At 37.5% G+C, this 24,155-nt stretch overlaps 1 protein-coding gene across 4 annotated transcripts in view; it reads right to left on the bottom strand.

Moving 5' to 3' along the window:
* Positions 1–24,155, bottom strand: part of CFI (complement factor I) — a 790,564-nt gene that overhangs the window by 66,566 nt on the left and 699,843 nt on the right. For all 4 annotated transcript variants that reach the window (XM_044062133.1, XM_044062135.1, XM_044062134.1 and 1 more), the window contains one exon: positions 12,953–13,236. In XM_044062133.1, the coding sequence (XP_043918068.1) occupies positions 12,953–13,236 (284 nt within the window). The remainder of the gene's footprint in view (positions 1–12,952; positions 13,237–24,155) is intronic.

Here is a 24,155-nt window from a genome sequence, read left to right as displayed (position 1 = left end):
TAGACCTGTGGATGGGAGATCGTAGGTTTACCCCGGGAATCATCTCTGGGTCACTGCTGGACAGAGGCACAACAAACTAATGGGCACAGTATTTTTTCATATAAGGGGTGGCGTAAGCCACAATAATTTGGGCTAGGCTTATAAATGCCTTAGGGCAGATAGCCTAGTATAAACCTATGAACCTATGAACCTATGAAAGAGTCCAACAGGGCATTCTTAAACTTAGAGAAAGCAAGGTCCCAATAAACTTGATTTGGGCAATACTGTGATGGTTAGAAGTCCCAAAAACATTGGCAGGATTAGTGCAGGCTATAAACAAAGACCCAGTGACACAAGCACAAACAGTTCTGACTCACAGAGGGGTTCCCAGTGGGAGTGGGTGTGTACTAGGGTTCAGTTCTGAGCTCACTGCTGTTCATATTGGAGATGGATTACTTTAGCAAACAGGTCAGAGGAGTCAAATTAATAAAGTTACTGTATGCAAATGCTGTGGCATTGCAGACACTGAACAAGAACTTCAGCAAATGATAGGGGAATGGGTTAATATCTTCAAGTATCTGGGAGTGGGGGTTGAGAACAGAAGTCTGAATGAGGAGGTCAAAGACAGAATCAGTGGGGTTGCAGCCAACTGTCACAGAGTGTCAGGTGGTTGCTTGTGACAGAAGAATGTCAAAGAAGATGAAAAGTAAAGTGTACAAACAATTGTGTGACCAGTACTGCTATATGGTTCAGAAACGTGCGCAGTGGATTCAGAGCAGTTGAAGAAGCTAGAGGTGATGGAGATGAGTTCACGAGATAAGTAGTAGGATGCACACTGAGGGACAGATGAAGAAATGAGGACATCAGAGCAAATGCCCAGTTAGCTCCAATTGTAGAAAAGGTGAAAGAAGACAGATTATGGTGGTTTGGGTACATGTGCAGGAAAGAAGAAGACAATCTGATGAACAAATTTTGGGATAGACAGAAAGAAATGAGAGTGCCCATTAAACAGATTGAGGTCTTGTGTCACACAGTCCATCTAACAGTCAGGCATGACTGTTGAAGAAGTTAAGAGAGTGGACAGTCTATGCAGAAAATGGAAAAAGGATGTTGTTGTTGATGATGATGCAAAACTAATGTCAGACTTTATTGTTACAGTCTGTATGTTTTAGTGCCTAAAGAATTCATTATTTCTAGTGGTCTTCTGACTGTTTTAAGCATGTATTGTAATAGGCAATTCTTGATGTATAAATATTGTTATTCATATTTTGTCGGACGTAAAAGGAAAATTGTATTACATTTTTGGGTATTTTCTGCTGTTTCTGTACTGTTGTTCAGACATACAACAAATAAGTGCATTTCTTTATAAAGTTACTGCATGACAGATTAATCACTTCTGTCATGGGCACCAAAGCTTCTGTCAGCAGAAGTAATAACACTCATCAAATTGTTGAAGGCTGATTTTATTTTATAATACAATGGCTCCACCTAGTAGCCACTAGAATATTATTATTTATTATTTATTTATTTATTTTACACTTGTTAACCGGGATTGTCTGACTGAGCAAAAGCCCTGTTTCAGCAGAGGCCCGGGGAGAAAAGCTCCAAAACATAGTTGCAAAAAATATAATCGTTACAAACACAGTTAACATTATAATCATTCATAATAAAACTTGTAGAACAGTTATCATATATATGCAGTTACAATTATCTATAACAATGTTATGAAGAATACTGCAGCAGAAGGAAAAGAGATAGTATTAGGTAAAAAATGATGAAGTAGACTAGTTTAAGTTGTAAATGTTTTGGTATAGAGGAGAAGAAATGATGGTAATATATATAAAATGTATATAAATATATAAAATAGATATAAATATATAAAATATATATAAATAGATATAAAATAATATAAAATAATATATGTATATATATATATATATATATATATATATATATATATATATATAAAATGAATAAAAATAATATATATAAAATAGAACAAATAAACATGTTTAACAGCAGTCCCAACTCCTGCACATTAAAAAATCTCCTAAATAACAAATAAGATTTTTTGCTCCGTATGTTCACCGGTAATGTATTGGTCACAAATGTAAATTACTAGGCAAAAAGAAATTAGAAAACAATTCAAAACAAGCTAAAGACAGCATAAGCAAGCTAGAAACATTGTTGAGACCTAACTTGTGACTGACTGGCTTTCATTTCTGCATTACTCTACCGACTAATATAAATGTTGTCAAAAACTGAATGTTTTATCACTGTAAATAAAGACATTTGTACATTTTGTCAATACAAATAACCTTCATTTAAAACAAACAAACAGAAAAAACAGATTCTGGTTTGTACATAGGAAATGTTTACTCAAAGTTCATTACAAGTTTGAATTGTCAGGGAAAAAATTATAAATATGGAAGTAAAAATTATCATTGAGACATGGTGAAATCAATGCCTCTATATTAACGATTTAAAATCATTCTTTCTTCTTACAGATGGATGTTTGTATTTCAGTGTTACTACCAACCACTCTGTCAATCTCAATAAAGGAGAAGCTTGCTATCGAATATACAGTGGTATATTTGAACAGTGCACTTCTCAATCTTTCCCAGTGAATATCACTTAAATGCAGAGCAATCTTCTGTTAAAACAAGTAGTTTGCCCTACCAAATAGCCTGCTAAATCACCCCAGTCAGTACCACAAGTGATTAGTTGCTTAATCTCATATGTTTTATGGTATTAATAGAGGTAAAATGTTTAGCTGTACAAATCTTCATGCAAAAGGAAAAACAATTCCCACGAGTTACAACCCTTAGATGAAGTCCAAAGAAGAAAATCTAGACATTTCATACTAAGTAATCTTTTGTGATTATCGAGCATCTGTCTTTTTATGTAAACTACATAGCTAAACATAACTTTTTTGATACAATTCTGAATAAAAAAGATCTTTCTGTAGTATTGACCAATGAGACATTAAATTTTAACGAATGAGGTGAATGTTGGAATCATATGTGGTCATGACCTTGACAGGAATCTCATCCTTAGAGTTATTATCATGGATTGTACATGTCAATACCTATGACTAGGTTGTTGTTTGGCAAGTTTATGTGCAGAATTAATAATGTCTTGTTGGTAGCCCTTTATTTAAAACAGCCTTAAAGAGTATTAGCTTCCCTGTCATTGCTAGAAATATACCTTATTCTTAGAAACTGAGACTTGGGTATATTTGTTTAAAAAATGTTTTGCATGTCAATTACAAGATGACAAAAGAGTAGTATTGACTGAACCACCCAAATTCTTCATAACATTAACATCCAAAAAGGGAAAATAATTTTGGTCAAAAGTTAGTGTAAGTAAAACACGAAAATCATTATAATTCAGATATTTTAAAAATTATTAAGAATACACAAATCAGCTTTCCAAAGAAGCCAACATGCAATCATCAAGGAAACAATGCCGCATCTCAATATGTGACAAAATAAGGGATGAAATCCTGCTATAAATATATATTTTTTCAAAAAATTCCATTAAAATAACAGTACAGATGAGTACGAAATTCACAGCCATTGCTGTGATTATACTTGAAAAAAGCATTTATTACTTAAAAAAATCTTATTTAACACCTCATCCAGTATTACAACCAGAAAATCATTAAATGCAGCAGAATATAATTGTGAAGTTTCAGAAAGTACTCAATGGCCTAAATCCCCCATCTGGTATGCAGGAGGAGCCCACAGAATTTTTTGCAGGGGGGTGCAAACCCAGAGCCACCCCCCCATGGGCCCCTCCAAACCCCCCCCCACACACACACACACACACATACACACATAGCCATTCCAGTGTCTCATTACTTGGCTATTTCTCCCCAGTTGCCATAAACACTGTTCAAAACTCTCAGTGTGCATACTGTTTTATGCTTTTCTTCTACAATGATTACAGATATTTGGATTTAATTTACAACTTTTATTTCAAATTTTATAGCACAAACACTGACAGACATTTGCTAAACAAAGCAATAGTCTTACAATGAAAACAGACTTAGTATTAAAGCTTCTCTACCTTTAAAACTCACATTCAAAGAAAATGCATCTGGTCAGTGGCAGGTTAAGTTTACCTTTGGGCTGTTTTCAAACCATAGGAGCCCTGCAAACATTTTTAGGGTCATGTAAAAGTTATTTGATTCACCTTCCTGATTGTATTAATTATAATACATAATTGAATTATATCCCTTGTATAACAGAGCACCACTTGTTAGAGTGTGCTTTAAATTTATAGTTTTGAACATTTTCCAGTAAGCAATGAAACAAAACATACAGACCAATAATGACAAACTACCCAATTCAGAACATTTCAACCATAAAAGGCCACTCAAACTTCTGTCATTACAATCCGCCAATAATCAGTCAATACGCACAATCTCTGCAAAAGTAAAAGTCGTCTGAATAATTCCACATTAAAGATATCTGAAACTAATTAAGAGGTTGTTGCTAGAAAACAACTTTATATCTCATTGTTTTATCTACAAATTCAATGCCTACTGCCCTCAAAGAATAAACCTATGTTATATTAAAAAATGGTAAACTGGTATATTGCAATATGGAATGGGTGGCAAGCTGAAATACAGGTTCATAGTTACTGGGCATCTCATCCAAAGGAGGACATCCTCAGGACTGCAGCACCCCACCCCCTTAAAATACAAATCTACATGCTGTGGGAGTTAAACCTACAGCCCTCTACATCAAGATATAAGTATACTACCTGCTGTGCTACTAACACTGCTTTAATCTTCTCTACCACAATAGTGATACCATTTGCTAAACATAACAGTTGCACATTTTAAGCAGACTTGGCATGAGCAGCAGTAAACTTCTCTTCCCTTGATGCTCACAATTCCTTGAGAATACACCTAAAAATAAAATTCTACCTGCTAACTCTTAACTAGGGCATTTCTCTCTCTCTCTCTCTCTCTCTCTCTCTCTCTCACACACACACACACACACACACACACACACACACACACACACACATACACACTCACATACATACAGACACCTCAACCACTTAGTGCAAGAAATCTGGACAAAGCTTAAAATAAATAGGGACAGATTATAAATATTGCTTTCATGAACTTAGAAAATTTTTGGAATTACAGGATTTGTGTTAGTATGCATTTTTCTAAAGGGTATGAGACGTCTAAAACTTAAATGTCTGTTATTTAGCAACTTCAATTCTTTTTAGGAGGAATATGGGGAAAAAATCTGGACAGTCTGCAAAAACCTGGACAACTGAGGGGTATGCTACCTCCCTCTTATACATACACACACACACACACACACACACACACACACACACACACACACACACACACACACACACACACACACACACACACACCTCTCAATCTCATTGCACAAGAAATCTGGACAAAGACTGTTATAATTTTGGGGACAAAGGCCCAAAACTAGGGACATATTTAGAAAGTTGTGAGAATTCTGTTAGAATGCATTTTCTAAAGAATATGAAGTCTGAAACTCAAATACATGTCATTATTTTAGTAACTTTAATCCTTAGCTCATCACAGTGATTTGTCAAAAAAAAAAAAAAAAAACCACACAGAATTTGAACAGACCAAAAATATAAGCAAAAATCTGGACATTCTGTGAAAATCTGTACCGTTGAATGGTATGACACACACATACATCTACCTCCTTAGAAAGTGGATAGAACAACAAGGTTTGCATTAGTATGCATTTTCTACCCTCCTCTTACTACTAAATTCATGTCTGTGCACAGCAATTTCAAACAGTGAATTCCCTTATTTAATGTCTGTACATAGCAATTTCAAATAGCGAATTCCCTACCTGTAAACAACAATTTCAAATAGCGTGCATTACTTGACACAAGAAGCAATTTCAAATAGTGTGGGTGGACACGACAGGATGAATAGGACATCTGCACGCATAGACATGATATGACTGGACCAGAAAGTCATAGGACCATTCTTCTTAAATAAGAACACTCTTAAAACAGTTAATACAATCATAATTAAGAACAAATGCGATAGTTAGGTAAAGCGATTTATTGAGTAAGTAATACATGTTTAATGAAGTTTATTAAGTATATGAATGTTGTATGATTCATTAAATTTGATCAAGAATTGATTGATGTGATGCTGAAAGGGCTATTAAGGAATCCAACAATATTATTTTTAAAGTGAGGGCTTGTAATTTAAGGTTTATGAGTTCATTTGCAAACATTTGATTGTGGATAGCACAAGTTTATTTACATGCCTTTAAGAGAGGAATCTGTATGAGTTTTTGTTATATTTTAATTGATGACATTGTAAGGATTTTAACTGATACTGGTGTGCAAGTTTTAAATGAAGTTTTGAAGTTTTACGGCAACTGTTACATTGTATGGTCTGAGGAAGTAGGCGAGTGTACCTGTGGAAGCGCTTACCAATAATAAAGTGTTATAACCTGGACGTGTTTCAGTATGAGTGTGTGTTTTTATTTTTACTCTTAAAAAAGTATATTTTGTGCAATTACAAGAAAATTAATCTCCCGGCCAGCCCATTCCAGGGGGATGCAAGTGCACCCCCTTGCACCTGCCTGCGGGCACCCTTGCTGGTATGTTAGCTTAAAGAGCAGTACCATCCAACAAATACAAAACGATATGTAATATTAATTATAAATTCATACATACTATTTACAGGGAATCTTTCAGCATGGCTGCTATAAAGGACAATAGGGCTTTGAATATTGTTCCAAAAAGAAGCTAAAGCTCAAATAAAGAATCCTATCCTAAATAACAAAAAGTAGAAATGACTGTATAGTGAACCAAGCAAAATTACTTTATAAAAGCCAACAAGACAAAATGTGTAATTAAAAGTTTAGCTCTTTTGTTCTTTATTATATATTGAAGAACTTCTTCAGAGCAGGTTGCAAACTGTATCACTGATAGAACCCATATAGTCAAAATTGGGGAATCCACCTCCGACAGCAGACCTATAGCCAGTGGTGTTCCACAGGGAATGTCCCGGGACCTCTACTGTTTGGAATCTTTTTCTCCAAAGTGCAAGATAAAACTAAAGGTCTGTGGCTGACAAAGTTTGCTGATGACTGCAAACTGGGAGCGGTCATAGAATCTCCAAATGATGTCAACATCCTACAAGAGGGTCTTACACAAACAAATGACTAGTACCAAAGTCATGGACTTAAACTCGATGCAAAAAAAATGTATTATCATCCCTTTCAGTAAGAGTGATGTTTCTGCTAACTACCACATTAATAGCAACACTCTTAAGTACCCACTCAGTGGTGAGAGACCTGGGCACAGAGGTTGACAACAACCTTACCTTTGGTCACCATGTCTCCATAGTGGTAAGAAGGGCATTCTATATTACTTAGCTCATAAGTAACTGCATTGCCTCCAGAAAAAAAAGAAGTTATAACCTCCCTTTACTGCTCCCTCATCAGGCCAATAATCAACCACAATGCCCCTTTTGGTATGTACCTTTAAAGCACCTGCAGCAATTGGACAGACCACAAAGGTTCCTCACAAGGAAAATTCAAGGTCTTCAGCATCTGTCCTATGAGGACCATCTGAAATCATCAACACTTTATTCTGTTTCATACAGACTACACAGAGGTGATCTCTGCCTTGCATATAAGGCAATCTTTGACCCTGCTTTATTGGAAATGCTGCATATTCGTAAGTCAAATAGTACACAGGTTACTCACTGTAATGGCCTTAAACTGGTATGTGACATTAATAGAACCTGCTAGAGGGACATATTTGTCTCCCAGAGGTTACCACACCTTTGAAACAGACTCCTGCTTCATGTCAAGCAGAGCACCTCATTGGCCCTCTTCAAACACAATCTGGACGATTGGATGGGTAACTGTAAGTTCACCCCAAGGGTTCTACCTATATCCCTCTTGGACATGGGTGATAGGTGCAGATCATGGAAATAAGGTTAAAACTTGGCAAGGCTTGTAAGGGCCCTAGGGTCATTAGCCTAGTAACCTCCTATGATCCTATGAGCCTATGATGTTGGCTGTGCTTCTAAGGACTCTTAAGCTATTAGCCTAGTAATCTCCTGTAAACCTATAAGTATTTCAGAAGCAAATGGTTCATCTCCCAGGCCCCTGCTTGTAAGTGTTTCATCTGCCAAGCCCCTGTTTACACTTATCTAGGGTATCATAACTTGTCAGAGATTTGGGATGCATGGCTAGGCTTAAAAAGGCCATTATGGTCATTAGCCTAGTAAACACCTATGAACCTATGAACAGAGTTATTACAAAATCATCTCCCTTATATATACTCAAATGAGTGATATAACTCACAGGTGACTGTCAACCAATAAAAAACAGGTGTTAACACATAACAAAAATCATCCTCCTTACAGCAGTGTTATAATAACACCCAGGATAAATGGTTAACATTACATAAAAAAAGCACATTTAAATGCAATTAATTACAATTTTAAACATTTTGATATATATTTGATATTTATAACACAATTCCAAAGAAGTTCTTGTATATATAATAAAGAACAAAAGCACTAATTTTTTAATTATATATTTTGTCTTGGCCTTTTTTTTACTTTTATAGAGTCGTTTTGCTTAAAGAATCCTATCCTGCCAATATAGGTCTCTGGGGGGAGGGGGGTTGTTTGTATAGGTTACGATGCAAATAACAAAATGGGAGTTAGGCATTTGTGACTTAATTTCATTTGAAATAATGCCTCTAACAACTGCTTCAGTTAATAAGGAGACCAACTTAAAGGATCCAGAAACATTTATAATAAAATATGGTCTGACTACTGCTTTGTACCCTCATGGTCACAGTCAGAATGATTCTAGATGACCACTATACTACCCCTGTCAATCACTGTTACAATAATGTCATCCCTGTTCTTAATAGATAGTAAAGCCCTTCACTTAGACTCAGGAATATTGTGGCCAACATTCTTAAATATGGGTTAAGCATTTCTTCAAATGTTTTTAACAGATGGGTGATAGGCAGAGGTTACATACAGACTTTATAAATTGAAAATAGAAAATCATCAGAAGACACAGTTGGGTGGGAAGCAAACCAATACTTTAAATTCAAAATCCTAGAAACAATTTCGGATCAGAAATAGTTTGAAACTGTGACACATTAATCACAGGAACAAATGATGATCCTTTATTCAGTAATGAAATAACATCAAAATAAATATCATAACTAGATAAATGGATGACCAGATTACTATCCCCCTTTAATTTCAATACTTTTCTGAACATCTGAAGCATTTTTCTTTTATTTCTATGTTTTTGCCATTACATTTGTAGTGGGACCCAAAGAGGCAGCTCCTGTATTTGGTGTTGAATTAGAACATGTTCAGTACTGATAAATCATTAGATTAAAGGTCAGTAGTATTTATTTTTGCCATTATTCTGAAGGGAACAGGTAATGGATCTGTGGGAAAATATGCTACCCGTTTTTGTTTCTTACATTTGCCATCAGGTTTGAACAGATAATTAGACTGAAGCACACAGACAAGAGACAAATATTTGCTCCCTGGGATGCACTTGTCTTCTATGAAGATAATCTTTATTTAAAGCAACTGTCTGTTATAGTCTTAAATCACTTTTATAATTTCTAAGAATTTATAATTCAAGTTCCTTGTCCATACCCATCATATCCTTACAAAAGGTGTATAAAAGTTCATTAACATTCAGTTTTAAAAATAATTATCTGTGACTTCTGCATGGAGGAACAATTAGTCTCATTAAAAGGGCAATTGCATTTAAACAATTCATGACACTATGTCTTACACTGTACATCATTGTTCCAAAAGACATTTCCAAACCCATACCTGTGTCATCCAAACTTGTAACCCTCTAGGTAACATTACCCTGCCTTGACTAGCTTTTCAAAATGTTTAGATATCATATAAATGAATGTATGGTTTTAGAATCAGTTGTAACTGTTGTGAATGCATTAGCAATGGCAACTCTTTCAGTAGCAGAACTGGGTGTGAGTGTTGTTTCATGAATTCAAAGTCTAAGTAGACTGGATCTAACTGACATAATCAATGTCTCTGGATAATCCAACAATGAAAGCAGTCATGTCTGTAGATATTGGCATAACAGCCATAAAATGCAAAATAGAAAATCAGTGATTTTCAGTTAATCCAAAGTAACAAAACAAGTTCAACATCCATGTGTATAGTCCATCAGTGAAGTGTCTGAATTGTTGTTTTTATAACATTTACACTAATGGCATTGCTTGCTGCTTTTTGCCTATGTATATAGCAGATAACACTTTAAGGAGGAACTTAAGGTATATCTAACAATTAACCACAGGTGTAAAGAAAGGTGTACAAAGAGAAGTGTCTGTCTAGCCGACGTCAGAAGTTAGAGAAGAACCAGAGTTGTCTGCAGTATTAAAAGGGAGTATGAGAGTAGTAATACTAGAAAAGAGAGATTTCCTAAAAAAATGTTTTTAAGACGAAAGAGTGGGAGTCCATTTACCCAGAAGGAGACCAGAACCAGACACTATGTGTTCTCTTTTAGTTGTATTCAGTACCTGTGTTTGTAACACAGAACTGTACTTTACTTTTTTCTGTGTACCACAAACATTATTTTCGCTTTGAAAAAAAGCAGACTTTCATTTAAGTTTTGTGAATAAAACCGGCTTAATAAAAAGGACTGCTGTGTCAATTGTATTAACGTTCCACATTTGTGGCTGCAGCAGGCACAAACTTCAGTCTAAATTCTTTTTCTGAAATGCAGGTTTAACGTGTTGTTGATAAGTAAGCATAATTCCCCTACATATTTTTTCTGTGGTCAGTGGTGCTAAGGAATCTTACCTGTATTAAGTGCTACACTGGCGCAGCATGTAAGATGAACTTGCCAAGAAGGCAGTATGACAGATATATGTCTTTCTACTCCTTCACCCCCTAAGAACACAGCCTAGCAAGGATCTGAGACCAACTGGCAGATGATCCTGCTGACTGGTAAACTATGCATATTCAACTACTGCCATCTTGAGGGAAATCAAGTATGCCTCCGACTTCTCTCTCCCCTCCTCCATTTCAAGGTAGCTGGCAGTAAAGGTAGTGCTTGACACACCTAATAGAGGCAATAAAGACAATACCAGTGAGGGTTCTGACTTGTGATCTGGCAGCTGCAAGGAACACTTAGAATGTTTCAGCTTATTTTGTATCATATGCAGGACCTTTTCCATAGTGTGCATAAGTATAGGACCATAACATGTATGACTAACAGAATAGAACTGAGCAGCAGAAGCATTAGGCAGTGTCTTCTACTCCAGTGTGTAACACCACAGCACCATGGAAAATAGCCTTTATTTTATTCATATTGGTTTACTGGGGTAGTGCACTGATCAACACTGACCAACTTCAGGCTCAACTTGGGTGAAAAACAAAACATTTCACAAACAAAAAATACAGAAATGTAAGCAATAGCAGAGTATTTCAGACTAATTATACAGACAAGAATGTGTGTATACATTCTAGTCAACAAGCACAGTGCAATGTACAATCAAACAGGGTGTAATGTACAATACAAAGTGTTCTGCTCACTTTGGTTCATTAATGACATGCAGACAGTGGTAAATGTTTAAAAGATCAGACCTGTATTGGCGAGTCCCATAATAATGAGACTGAATTGCTGAAAATCACACTTAATTACGTTAAGTCTGAGATTGTCATGTCTTGTAATATCCCCTTTTCTCTGAGGTATGGCAGTATCAGAGGTGGTATATACAAGTTTGGGGGTGTGGCAGCTTACCCCCTACATTGGGGATGCAGGGGGCCTTACCCCTTGCAAAAAAGAAGTTTAAAAAAGAAAAGCGGGGTTCAATATTCACTATTTTCTTGCATTTTCAGTCTTTTTTTCAGCATGATGGGACTTGACATTTCAAGTTCCAGTAGTTCAATAGGGAGCTGCAAACAACTCTCTGTGTATCATTTTTATCAGGTATATGATTCTCTTACAAAATAAGTACAGAAAAACAATTCTGCAGCCAGTTACAATGCAAACAAGTAGATAGCAATATTTGGTTAAGTGATTATGCAAGATGGCCAAAACAGAACTGATCATCATCAAGATATTAATATTCATTGTTGTCATGGAGTGTACTGTGTTAGTACTACTGATGTGGTCTAGGACAGGATTCTTCTTCTTCCAGCTTTTCCTGGTTAAGGGTTGCCACAGCAGATCACCTGTCTGATCATGATAAGCAGTGGAGTTTTATAGTGTCGAGTTGCCAGCCCGGCACCCAACCTTCCACAGAAGGTACACACTCACACCTAGGGCCAGTTTAGAGTGTCCAATCCACCAACAGCATGTCTTTGGGAGGAAACCGGAGCACTTGGAGGAAACCAACGCAACCACAGGGAGGACATGCAGACTCTGCACAAAAGGCACCCCAGCCGAGGATTGAACTGGAGAACCTCTAGCTGTGAGTTGGCAATGCTAACTGCTGCACTACCGTGGCTGCCCGCTGTCTAGGACAGGATGAAGTGAACAAATTAACAGTCTGAGAAGGAAAATGGATGAGCGAATTAACACCAAACAGTTGTCCTGAGTAACAAAAAAAAGTCATAGAAAGTCCACATTTCACAAGAATTTCACAATACTGAGCTGCTATATGGAAACGATACAAAGAAGTTGTTCTTGCCACATCTGTTTACCAACAAATTTTCTTCACTACAGTAGTTTTCTTACTGCATACATACATAAGTGTATGTGTCTTGTGTGTGTGTCTGTGTGCGAGTATGTATATATGTGTGTATATATATATATTTATATAAATCAATGGAGAATTATTAATGCAAAAGTGCTTATTCAACAATCCATGAATGATAATGCTTTAAGTAGCTGTAGAATGAATGGGTCATAATAATAATAATAATTAATAATAATTTAAATATAAATGTAATTACCTTCTTTTCTTCCCCAGCCAGAAATCTGACATCTATCACCGGCCTTAAACAGATAATTAGACCATGGCACACAGGCAGGTGACACAAATTTGCTCCGCGGGATGCACTCATCTACTTTGTAGATATTCTTTATTCGAAGCAATGCAATATCATTCTGATATGTCAGTGCCTTATAGTTCTCATGCACTATAACTTCTTCAACAGGAATGGAATCTGCCTGCAGGTTATGGATTCTTCGGTTATACAAACCCACTTTTATGCGATACAGATTTTGTTTATTAGGCCTGCCAAAAACAGAGAATAAATTATGTATTACTGTTGAGTTAATATGTGATTCTGTAATGCATGTATTTTGGTGAATGGCTAATATAGTTGTCTTCAGGTTAGCTTTTCATTTGCACTGCCTTCCAAGCCACTTTACCAAACTATTAATTTAGCACAGAAGATCGAGACTATAATCTGTTACTGAGCTTCATCCTCTAGTCCAGGGTTTCATTCCATCAGTCTCCATTTCCCTACCAGGTGCCTTTGAGCAAACTACTCAGCCAGACAGATTCTGGCGTGTAGCTCGCAAGACATTTCCCTGCAAGCTACATCGCTGAAACCAAATGGCTGCAGCAGCACTTTGCCGTAGTGCAATTTGGCTGAAAAGCATAGCCGCTGCAGCTGTAATCTATGAACGGGCAGCTACAGCCGTACGGGATGTGTAACGCATTCCTTCTTCTCATTCAAGGAATGCATTTATTTAAGAAATGCGTTACACATCCCGTACGGCTGTAGCTGCCGGTTCATAGATTACAGCTGCAGCGGCTATGCTTTTCAGCCAAATTGCACTGCGGCAAAGTGCTGCTGCAGCCGTTTGGTTTTGGCGATGTAGCTCGCAGGGAAATGTCTTGCGAGCTACATGCCAGAATCCAGTGCATGCATAAATAAATACATAAACAAAATGTGCATCATGACTCAAACATTTTAAGTAGTGATCGAAGTGGTCTATGTGAACAAAGCTTTGTAGTACTTATGTGGAATACTATGATGGGACTACTGGGGCATTCTGCAATGATACTTCTGAAACATACTGTCATGGTACTTCTGGGGTATACTATCATGGCACTTCTGGGATGCACTATCATGGTACTTCTGGGGCATACTATGATGGTAATTATTTGCTGTATTATAACTTAAAATTTTGATGCCTATTATCCATCACTACCTCTGGAGTGTCTCACTTCTGGGACTTGACACAAACCAACCATCCTTCTTATACTTTTGGTCTGCATAGTTAGTTGCCTCATTTTGTAAGAATTATTGTTGTTTCTTTCACGTTATAATGAAGTTTTACCTGAAACAGAACATCTGATATTTTCATATATTTCATCCATACCTACTTCATTTATCACAAGAAGAATTTTAAATCTTGTAAATACACAATGTCATTCCACAAATCAAGAGTTAGTGACCCAGAAGGTACACACTCGCCTTTAGTGGTGGAAGATCAGAAAACTGTGGATTTTATTCTCACCCCGGATAGCAGGATTAATTTTCAGTTACTAACACTGCAATGCAGCATTAGGGGGTGCTGTACTCTTAAGGGTATTGTCCTTCAAATGAGATGCTAAACTAAGGTCCATCTGCTTGAGTTGGTGGTAGCTCTGGTAGTTGTATATGATTCCAATGCACTTATTGAAAAGAGTAGGGGAATTTCCCTGGTGCTCTGGACAAATTTTCCCTAGTCAGTATGAGTACTACCTTGGGTTTTCCATGAATAGATATTTTGGCCTATTGGAGTTAACCTGGTCAAAAAAGGATAAATAAACTGTAAATTATTTCCTGGCCATTATTGAACACCACAATGAATCAAGGGGTGTCAGCATACAGATGTTGTCTTGTATGGGCCCATGCAGCTCTGGGCAGAGCCCAAACAAAGAAGCATATCCACCCTGAAAAATATCTAACATTTGTTCAGAACCCCTTCCAATTAATGCTCTTCTGAATCTATTCACTATTCACACAATTATTATGTAGGGATCTTCTGTAGAAAGTCATTTTTTATAAGCAATATTAAACAAAAATATGTTATGTTGAGTTGATCATTTATATTCTACAGATTAACACATATCTCTCCTTCAATCATAAATGTACTTCTGCAGTGGTGGATTAAGTGTACCTTGGGCCCTGGACAGTTTTCAAACCATGAGCCCCCCAAACACACTTTTTTTATTTGGAACATGCATAAATGCTAATGTTCTTTTGGATTAACCTTCCTGATTTTAGACTTTAAATTACTATAATTATAATTCACCAAATGTCCATACTAATTGTTGGAGCTACTTGGCTGTGTACACCTCAAATATCATATTGTGATTATAACATAGCCATAGTAAAGTATTTCAAGTTGCTTTATGTAAGTAAATACTAGTCTTGCAAAGGCACCTTAATGACTGTTTATCTTGATCATGACAGCCAGTCAGCCATTCTCATTCATACCCAAGTACAGCTGCATTGCCAACTGTGTACACATCAGATGATTAATTATGAAAAAATAAGAAAGTAAACGTGGACAGAATGTGTTTCAAATTTGTTTCACACAAAACACACAGTATTTCATCCTTTTTCACACAAATACACACTAGTCCTACAAAGCAACCCCCCAACAGTACAGTTATTGCCACTTTGTTGAGAACACCAAATCTAACTGGGATAAAAAAATACTGCTTACCCTCTTGACAAATGTATCAGGGACAAAGCAAAAATATAATAAGGGTGAAAGGTCCAGAATCAGAAACAATTTTTTTTCTTACACACGTGAAAATTTGCTGGCTTAACACTTTTTGTGAAGGATATGAATTCTGAAACTCAAATGTTTGTCATTATTTAATGATTGAAATTCTCAATGATTTGCCAGAAATCACAAGTTTTATGAGTGCCAGACCAAAAATATAATCAGGGGTATTTTGTGAACTCAGAGACATTTGAGAGCTATGTAATTTCAACTTGTTTCACATGCATGGTAGCCACAAGTATTCCATCTTAATTAGACAAATGCATGTTAATCCTTCAAATCCAGATGAATAACTGAACAAATGACCAGATGGTAAGTTACTTTCATCTGCAAACAGCCACCATATCTATCCAGCAGTTATAGCCACACTGTGGTATACACATCATATAATTGTGATGCAAAATAATACTTCTGGACCTCTTAGTGCAAGAATCATAAAAATAAAATAAAAATAAATAACTTAGGACAAAGGCCCCAAATTAGGGACATTAGGGTTTTAAATAAAAAAAATATCTATCTATCTATATATATATATATATATATATATATATATATATATATGTATATATATATATATATATATATATATATATATATATATATATAAGCATGCAGTGGATATAAAAAGTTTACACAGCCCTGTTAAAATGCCAAGTTTTTGCGATATAAAAGAAGAGACTGCAATAAAACTTTCCCCACCTTTAATGTGACCTATAACCTGTACAATTCAAGTGAAAAACAAACAAATCTGATAGGAGAAAAAATATAAAAAATAAAAAATGTACAATATGCCGGTTGCATAAGTGTGTACACCCTTAAACTAATACTTTGTTGTGTGTGCACACCCTTAAACTAATACTTTGTTGAAGCACCTTTTGATTTAATTACAGCATTCGGTCTTCTTGGGTACACATCTGACATCAATTAAAGAGACTGATTAATCCCAAATAAAGTTCAGCTGACCTAGTAGGATTTTCCTGACATTTACTGAGTTGCCTACTACAGAAAAAGCCATGGTTCACAGAGAACTTACAAAGCATCAAAGGGATATCATTGTTCAAAGGCATCAGTCAGAAGAATGGTACAAAAAAATTTCCACAGCATTGGATATACCATGGAACACAGTGAAGACAGTCATCAAAAAAGTGGAGAAAATATGGGACAACAGTGATGTTACAAAGAACTGGATATCCCTCCAAAATTGATGAAAAGTCAAGATGAAAACTGGTCAGGGAGGCTGCCAACAGACCTACAGCAACACTGAAGCAGCTGCAGGAATTTCTGGCAAGTACTGATTGTGTACTACATGTGACAACAATCTCCCATATTCTCTATATGTCTGGACTATGGAGTAGAGTTGCAAGACAGAAGCCTTTTCTTACACATTAAAACATCCAGGTCCAGCTAAAATTTGCAAAGCAATACATCCAGTCCACCAAAAGCATGTGGGAACATGTGTTATGGTCTGATACCAAGGTTGAACTTTTTGGGCACAATTCCAAAAGGTAGGTTTGGAGCAAAAACAACACTTTGCATCACCAAAACAACACCATCCCCACAGTGAAGCATGGTGGTGACATTATCATGCTTTGGGGTTGCTTTTCTTCAGCTGGAACTGGGGCTTTAGTCATGGTGGAGGGAATTATGAACAGTTCCAAATATCAGTCACTTTTGGCCCAAAACCTTCAGGTATCGGCTAGAAAGCTGAGGATGAAGTGGAATGTCACCTTTCAACATGGCAATGACCACAAGCAATCATCCACATCAAGAAAAGAATGGGTTCATCAGAAAGAAAAAAATAAAGTTTTTAAATGGTCCAGCCAGAGCCCAGACCTAAATCTAATAGAGAATCTGTGGGGAGACCAAAAGAGGGCTGTGCACAAGATATGTCCTCTCAATCTGACAAATTTGGAGTGCTTTTGCAAGGAAGAGTGGGCAAATATTGCTAAGTCAAGATGTGCCATGCTGATAGACTCCTACCCAAGAAAACTGAATGCTGTAATTAAATCAAAATGTGCTTCAAGAAAGTATTGGTTTAAGGGTGTGCACACACAACAAAGTATTATTTTAAGGGTATGCACACTTATGCAACCAGCGTATTGTACTTTTTTATTTTTTATAATTTTTTCCCCTAACAGATTTGTTTTTCAATTGAATTGTACAGGTTACAGGTCACATTAAAGGTGGGAAAAGTTTTGAAATGATTTATTTTGGTCTCATTTTTTATATCACAAAAACCTGGCATTTTAACAGGGGTGTGTAAACTTTTTATATCCATTATATATATATATATATATATATATATATATATATATATACACACACACATATATATATATATATATATATATATATATATATATAGTTCTTATAGTTAAAGTTGCTAGAGTAACAGTTTCTTGCATTGACATGCATTTTCTGAAGATTATAAAGACTGCATAGTCAAATGTCTGTCCTAATTTAGTGATACAGCCATCTATGGGTTTATCAGGAACAGACCAAATATATAAGGCAAAGTCAGGGACATTTTATGAAAATGGGCAATTTCAACTTTGTTCACACAGACAAATGCAAGAGAATTAATAGTCCAAAGTATTTTATGCAAATGCATACTAGTCCTATAAAATCAGACTTTAATGTAAGCAAGCAATAATATGGTAATTTGCTTTCATCCACACCCACCTCTTATCTACTGACTGCAATCCTTAAACAATTGCCAGACCAAAACTATGAGGCAAAGTCAGAAACTTTCTGTGAAATTAGAGACAGCTTCAGCTTTACCTCACATAAACAGTAGCCAGAGAATATTCTAATTTATTTAAGCAAATTCATGCTAGTCTTGTAAAGCCACATTTTAACTGAGCAAACAATAAGACCTTAAGTTGCTTTCATCCACAGCTCCCCACCCCCATTCAGTGATTTAAGTCTCAATACTTTATCAGGAAACCACACATTTTATGAGGCACTGAAGAAAAATATGAGGCAATGTCAGTGGCATTATGTGAAATCAGGAACAGTTTCAATTTTGCTTCACTTAAGTGCTGGAAGATAAATATTCCAACGTAGCTCAGACAAATACAAACTAGTCCTGAAAAGCTAGATTTTAAAAAATGAGTAAATGAAAAGAGAAAAAGTTGCTTTCATCCACATTCAACATTGCCCCTTAAGTGACAACAATATTCAACGGTTCACCAGAAGATCACAGATTTTATTAGGTAGAGACCAAAAACAAGTGTAGCACACCCGCAGGTGTAGCTGAAGTAGATATAGGTTCCTTCCTACCCGACTCTGGTGACACCCCTATAGGCCCACTTCTTCAAGGTGGCAAGAATGACAGATTTTATTCTGGGTGACACATCTAGTTTAAAATGCAATAGTACAACCACAAACAAAATATTTCAACAGTGCACCAGTTAGCAATAAGGCAAAGTGAGATATGCATGTAACGAAAACATACATTTACTCTGTTCCCCAAAACTCAACAGAAAAAGGTCTTGACATTCAAAAATGCACAAAGAAGGCAATATCAATGAGCAGTAAAGATTTATAATGCAGCAATGCAAACACAGGAAAAATGCAATGTCATTAAGCAATAAAAGCGTTATACAAAAATACAGATATGAGAAAATGCAATGTCATTGAGCAACAAAATTCTTGAAGGCAGCAATAGTAACACGAGAAAAATGCAATGTCATTGAACAATGAAGATTTATAATGCAACAATACAAATATGAGAAAATGCAATGTTATTGAGCAGTGCTAACACCCTCAACCCCCTTGATCAATTCTAAACAGACCAACTATGAAACACTTTATTATAACCTGTTCACTGGCCAGTGACTACTTACAGTCTTGCTACCGGCATGATGGGGCCCAAGTTGGAGCTCATATGGATCCCAGTTATTTGTAATCCACAAAGCATTTAGGGGGGAGGGGGGAATCCACAATCTTATAAAAATATAAAATGACAGACAGAGCCTCTCACACTCCATCGAGAATATCCTAGTGACCAGGCACCGTGGTTCCACTGATGAGAAAAGTAGAAAAATCACCTGCCAGAACTCTGGTAATCATCTATGGCTTCCCTGTACTAGGCCCAAAGGAACTCCTTTTCTTGTTGAATCATATGCAGGTGTGGAACTACTGGTTGCATACTTCTCTTCTGATTCCACAAAATACCATCATCCAGGATTTCAGCAAAACACAAACAATCTGCCACTTTACTTCCCTGTCCCAAAGCACTAGAAAAGAAAATCGAGTTATGCTGCAAGGCCTTTTTTTCCCTTCAGCTCCTTGTTTCAGTCTTCCCTCCTTCAGCTAGTGTTCCACTCTCTTCTCTCACTTTCGAAATTATTTTATATTCCTGAAAAAAGCTCCACCTTGTGGTGTAATGAAAAACTACAATCTATTACTTCTGCAATGAAATACAGTGGGAGCTACACTCTCCCCCACTTGAAAATCTTGGGTTCCCCAAGTCTAAGGTAAATTAGCAGCAAAATATTTACAAGCACTAATACAACATCAACTGAACAATATTTTTGCATTCAAAAGGTACATTCCACCAAGGGTAATCAACCTTATGTGTAACTTGGGAAGGGGTGTCACCACTGGAGTAGAAGGCATAGGGATTATAGGCACAGACTCTCCGATGAGCTGTGGTCACAGGTTCCTGCGTACTATGTCCCAAACTGTTATATGTAAGTCTCTGTGGGGAATGAATCAGTGTCTGCAGTTTTGGTTTGGAAGAGATAGCTAAAGAATTTTGCTCAGAAGGTTTGTCATCCACATCACATTCAATGTCCAGTTCTTCAGTAAGCATATTGTCTACTTCTAAGATCTCCTCTTGTATAACTTCACTTTCATTTTCCATAACGGCATGACTGTCCTCAGCACTATTTTCTGAAGTTTGCATAGCAGGGCTTCCATCAGTATCAGGTTCTGTAAGAGGCACAGAAACATTACTTAGTCTATTGTTAGGTCTGGGCTGCTCAAAATAACAAGGAATGAATTCCAGTGCATTTACACTGAGATTACAGCCCACGGGGTCTTGAACATCATCATAAAAAAGCCCACTGAAATCCCAGTCATCATCACTGTCCTCCTCTCCTTCAGCAAGAGTGAGCATAGGCTCTTGAACATTGGAGAGGATAGTTCCTCTCTGCCTTAGCCTTCTGGATCACCTTGAGTTAGGCTTCCACTGAGCCAGTCTGGGTTCCGGATTCAAGAGTCTCACATATTTTGCCAAAGGCATTAAGTTGTTGCAATGCCAGGCTTTAATGGGGTCCTTCTTTCCCCTCAGGGCAAACTTGGTAGACAGGGATATTAGGTAGCTGAGAACAAATTATGTAAATCTCAGATCCCCAGCGGTCAGCTAGTTTATGCTTTCCTTGTAGTCCCAAATTTCTCAAAAGAACATTGTACCCTGGCTGCAAGTCATGCATCTTTACTTTTTTGTCATAGTGAGCCTTATTTTGCTGATGTCTTTGCCCTGTTGATTTTTCAGCAAGCTCATAAGCCTGTCTGTGGTTCTTCATGAGTCTCTCCACATAACTGCCATGGGATCGCACTGGTGTATCATCAGCTGTGACTCCAAAGGTGACATCAAGAGGAAGATGAGCTTCTCTTCCAAACATTAGAAAGTAAGGTGAGAATCCTGTAGCATCATTTTTAGTACTGTTGTAAGCATGCACCACTGTGGCTACATGTCTACTCCATTGACTCTTCTTCTCAGCAGATACTGTCCCCGAAATGTCTAGTAAAGTTCTGTTGAAACACTCAGGCTGAGGATCCCCTTGAGGATGATAAGAAGTGTTGCGGCTTTTTTGGATTCCCAACAGAGTGAGTAGTTCATGGACAAGCTTGCTCTCAAAATCACGTCCTTGATCAGAGTGTATCCTTTTTGGCAGGCCATAGTGTACAATGAACTTCTCAACTAGTAGTTTTGCCATTGTAATAACTTTCTGATCGTGAGTGGGAAATGCTTGAGCATACTTGGTATAGTGGTCTGTCACCACCAGCACATTACTGATCCTGCCTTCATCCAGTTCAATGCACAGAAAATCTATACAGACCAGTTCCATGGGTCCACTACTTTCCATTTGAGCCAATGAGGCAGCTCTGGTCAGCAGAGTCTTTCTCTGAATGGAATGAAGACATGTACGACAATAATCCTCAACATCTTGCTTCATGCATGGCCAGTAGAACCTGCCTAATGTAACAAAGACAAGTACGATAATAATCCTCAACATCTTGCTTCATGCATGGCCAGTAGAACCTGTCTTATACCAGACCCATAGTTCTGTCATAACCAAGATGACCATGTTCATCATGCAATGACCAGAGTACTACTTCTCTACACTTTTGAGGAAGCAACAATTGCCATTTTTCACTGCTGAGTGCACTTGGAGATCTCCTATACACTAGTCCATTCTGTATCTGGAGTCTGTCCCATTCCTTGGTCAAAAGTCTTATCAGGGGATGAATATCCATGCAAAGCATATTAACTAGTTTCTTCTCTAAGGCAGCTACCACCAGTTGACCTAAGGGGTCTTCTCTTTGATCTCTCCTGAGGTCACTGTTACTCAAAGCTGGTAGCGATGAAGTCTGTAAAGTGACCAGATTACAGTAAGCTTGGGGTATGCTTGCTGCAGACAGACCCAACTTCTGGGTTCAACACTCAGCATTGCAGGTTGCACTCTGACACATCACTCTCACCCCTGGCACTGGAATTTCCACCCATTCATTATTGGGGTGTAAATCTCCCTGAGGTCTTCTGGAAAGACCATCAGCATCTCCATTTTCATGTCCTGGGCAATATTTCAAACTGAAATTATAGTTGCATAGAGCTGCCATCCATCTGTGGCCAGTAGCATCTAGCTTTGCAGTGGTCTGGATGTATGTCAGAGGATTGTTGTCAGTCTACACTTCAAATTCAGCCCCATGGAGATAGTCATACAGCTTGTCCACTACCGCCCACTTTAAGGCAAGGAATTCCAACTTGTGTGCAGGGTAGTTTCTTTCTGTGGGGGATAAACTCTGACTGATAAAAGCCACAGGTCTCAGCTTCTTGTCATACTCCTGGTAAAGGACTCCTCCTAAGCCATTCCTGCTAGCATCCACATGTAAAGTGTATGGCTTTGTTGAGTCAGCATATGCCAGCACAGGTGCATGTGTGAGGCAATACTTAAACTGTTCAAATGACTCTACGTACTCAGGAGCCCAACGGCTCTTGATGAGTTCTTTAGAACCTCTCAGTCCCTTAGGTTTTTTCACAAGAATATCTTCATCTGTTTCATCTGCTTTTTCATCATTTCAGAGCAAATGGTTGAGGGGTCTTGCTATCTTTGAAACTCCTTCCACAAACCTTCTACAGTAACTGCAGAACCTCTGGAAAGATCACAGCTCTGTGATAGTTTTGGGTCTGGGCCAAGATGTCACCACTTCAACTTTGCTGGAATCTGTGGATATTCCATCTGCAGACACTACACGTCCCACATAGGTCACTGAAGGTTGGAAGAACTTGCATTTGTCCATTGACAACTTCAGGTCTTCCTTCTCAATCCTGTCCAATACCTTCATCAGTCTTTCTTTATGCTCCTCTAGGGTCCTCCCAAAGACAATTATGTCGTCCAGGTAGACCAAGACTTCCAGAAGATGCATGTCTCCAACTATTCTTTCCATGATTCTCTGGAAAGTTGTCGGTGCATTTGATAAACCTTGAGGCAGACAATCAAACTGAAAAAAATCCCAAAGGGGTGATGAAGGCAGTCTTCTCTTTATCTTCTGGGTGCATAGGGATTTGATAGTATCCACTCCTTAAGTCTAGCACACTGAACCACTTACTGCCCACCAGGCAATTTAGAGCATCTTCAATCCGGGGAGTTGTGTACTGGTCTGGAATGGTTCGCTGATTCAGAGTACGATAATCAACACACATGCAAATTGACCCATTCTTTTTCCTGAGAACAACAATGGGAGAGGCATATGGATTTCTTGACTCTCAAATTATCCCTGCAGCTTTTAGTTCTTCCAAATGTTTTCTTAAGTCCTCCAGGTCTCCTGGAGCTACTCTTCTGGAACATTCCCTGAACGGCCGGTCCTCTTTTACTCTTATTTGGTGTTCTGCATTTTCTGCACAGCCCACATCTAGTTCACTAGTAGAAAAACAATTTTTCTTTTTCATTAGTAGCTCTTTAACTCTTGTTAGCCACTCAGGGGACAAGAGACCACCTCTTATCTCAATATCTTCCAGCTTCAACTCATTGGCCCTGCTCTCATTCCTTGTCAACACAGAAGCAGGTAAGGGAGTGGCAGCATAAACATTTCCCAAACGCACTTGTGAATGCAGGACAATGGGAGTACTTCCTTTATTCTTTAACCCCACAGGCAAAGGGTCATAAGGATGCTTTAACTTGTCCACAGGCC

The sequence above is a fragment of the Protopterus annectens genome, chromosome 2.part1 (genome assembly GCF_019279795.1).
Source record: "Protopterus annectens isolate FY-2018-M chromosome 2.part1, PAN1.0, whole genome shotgun sequence".
Taxonomy (NCBI): domain Eukaryota; kingdom Metazoa; phylum Chordata; order Ceratodontiformes; family Protopteridae; genus Protopterus; species Protopterus annectens.
Note: the sequence above shows the minus strand (reverse complement) of the source record. Positions and strands in the feature narration are given on the sequence as shown.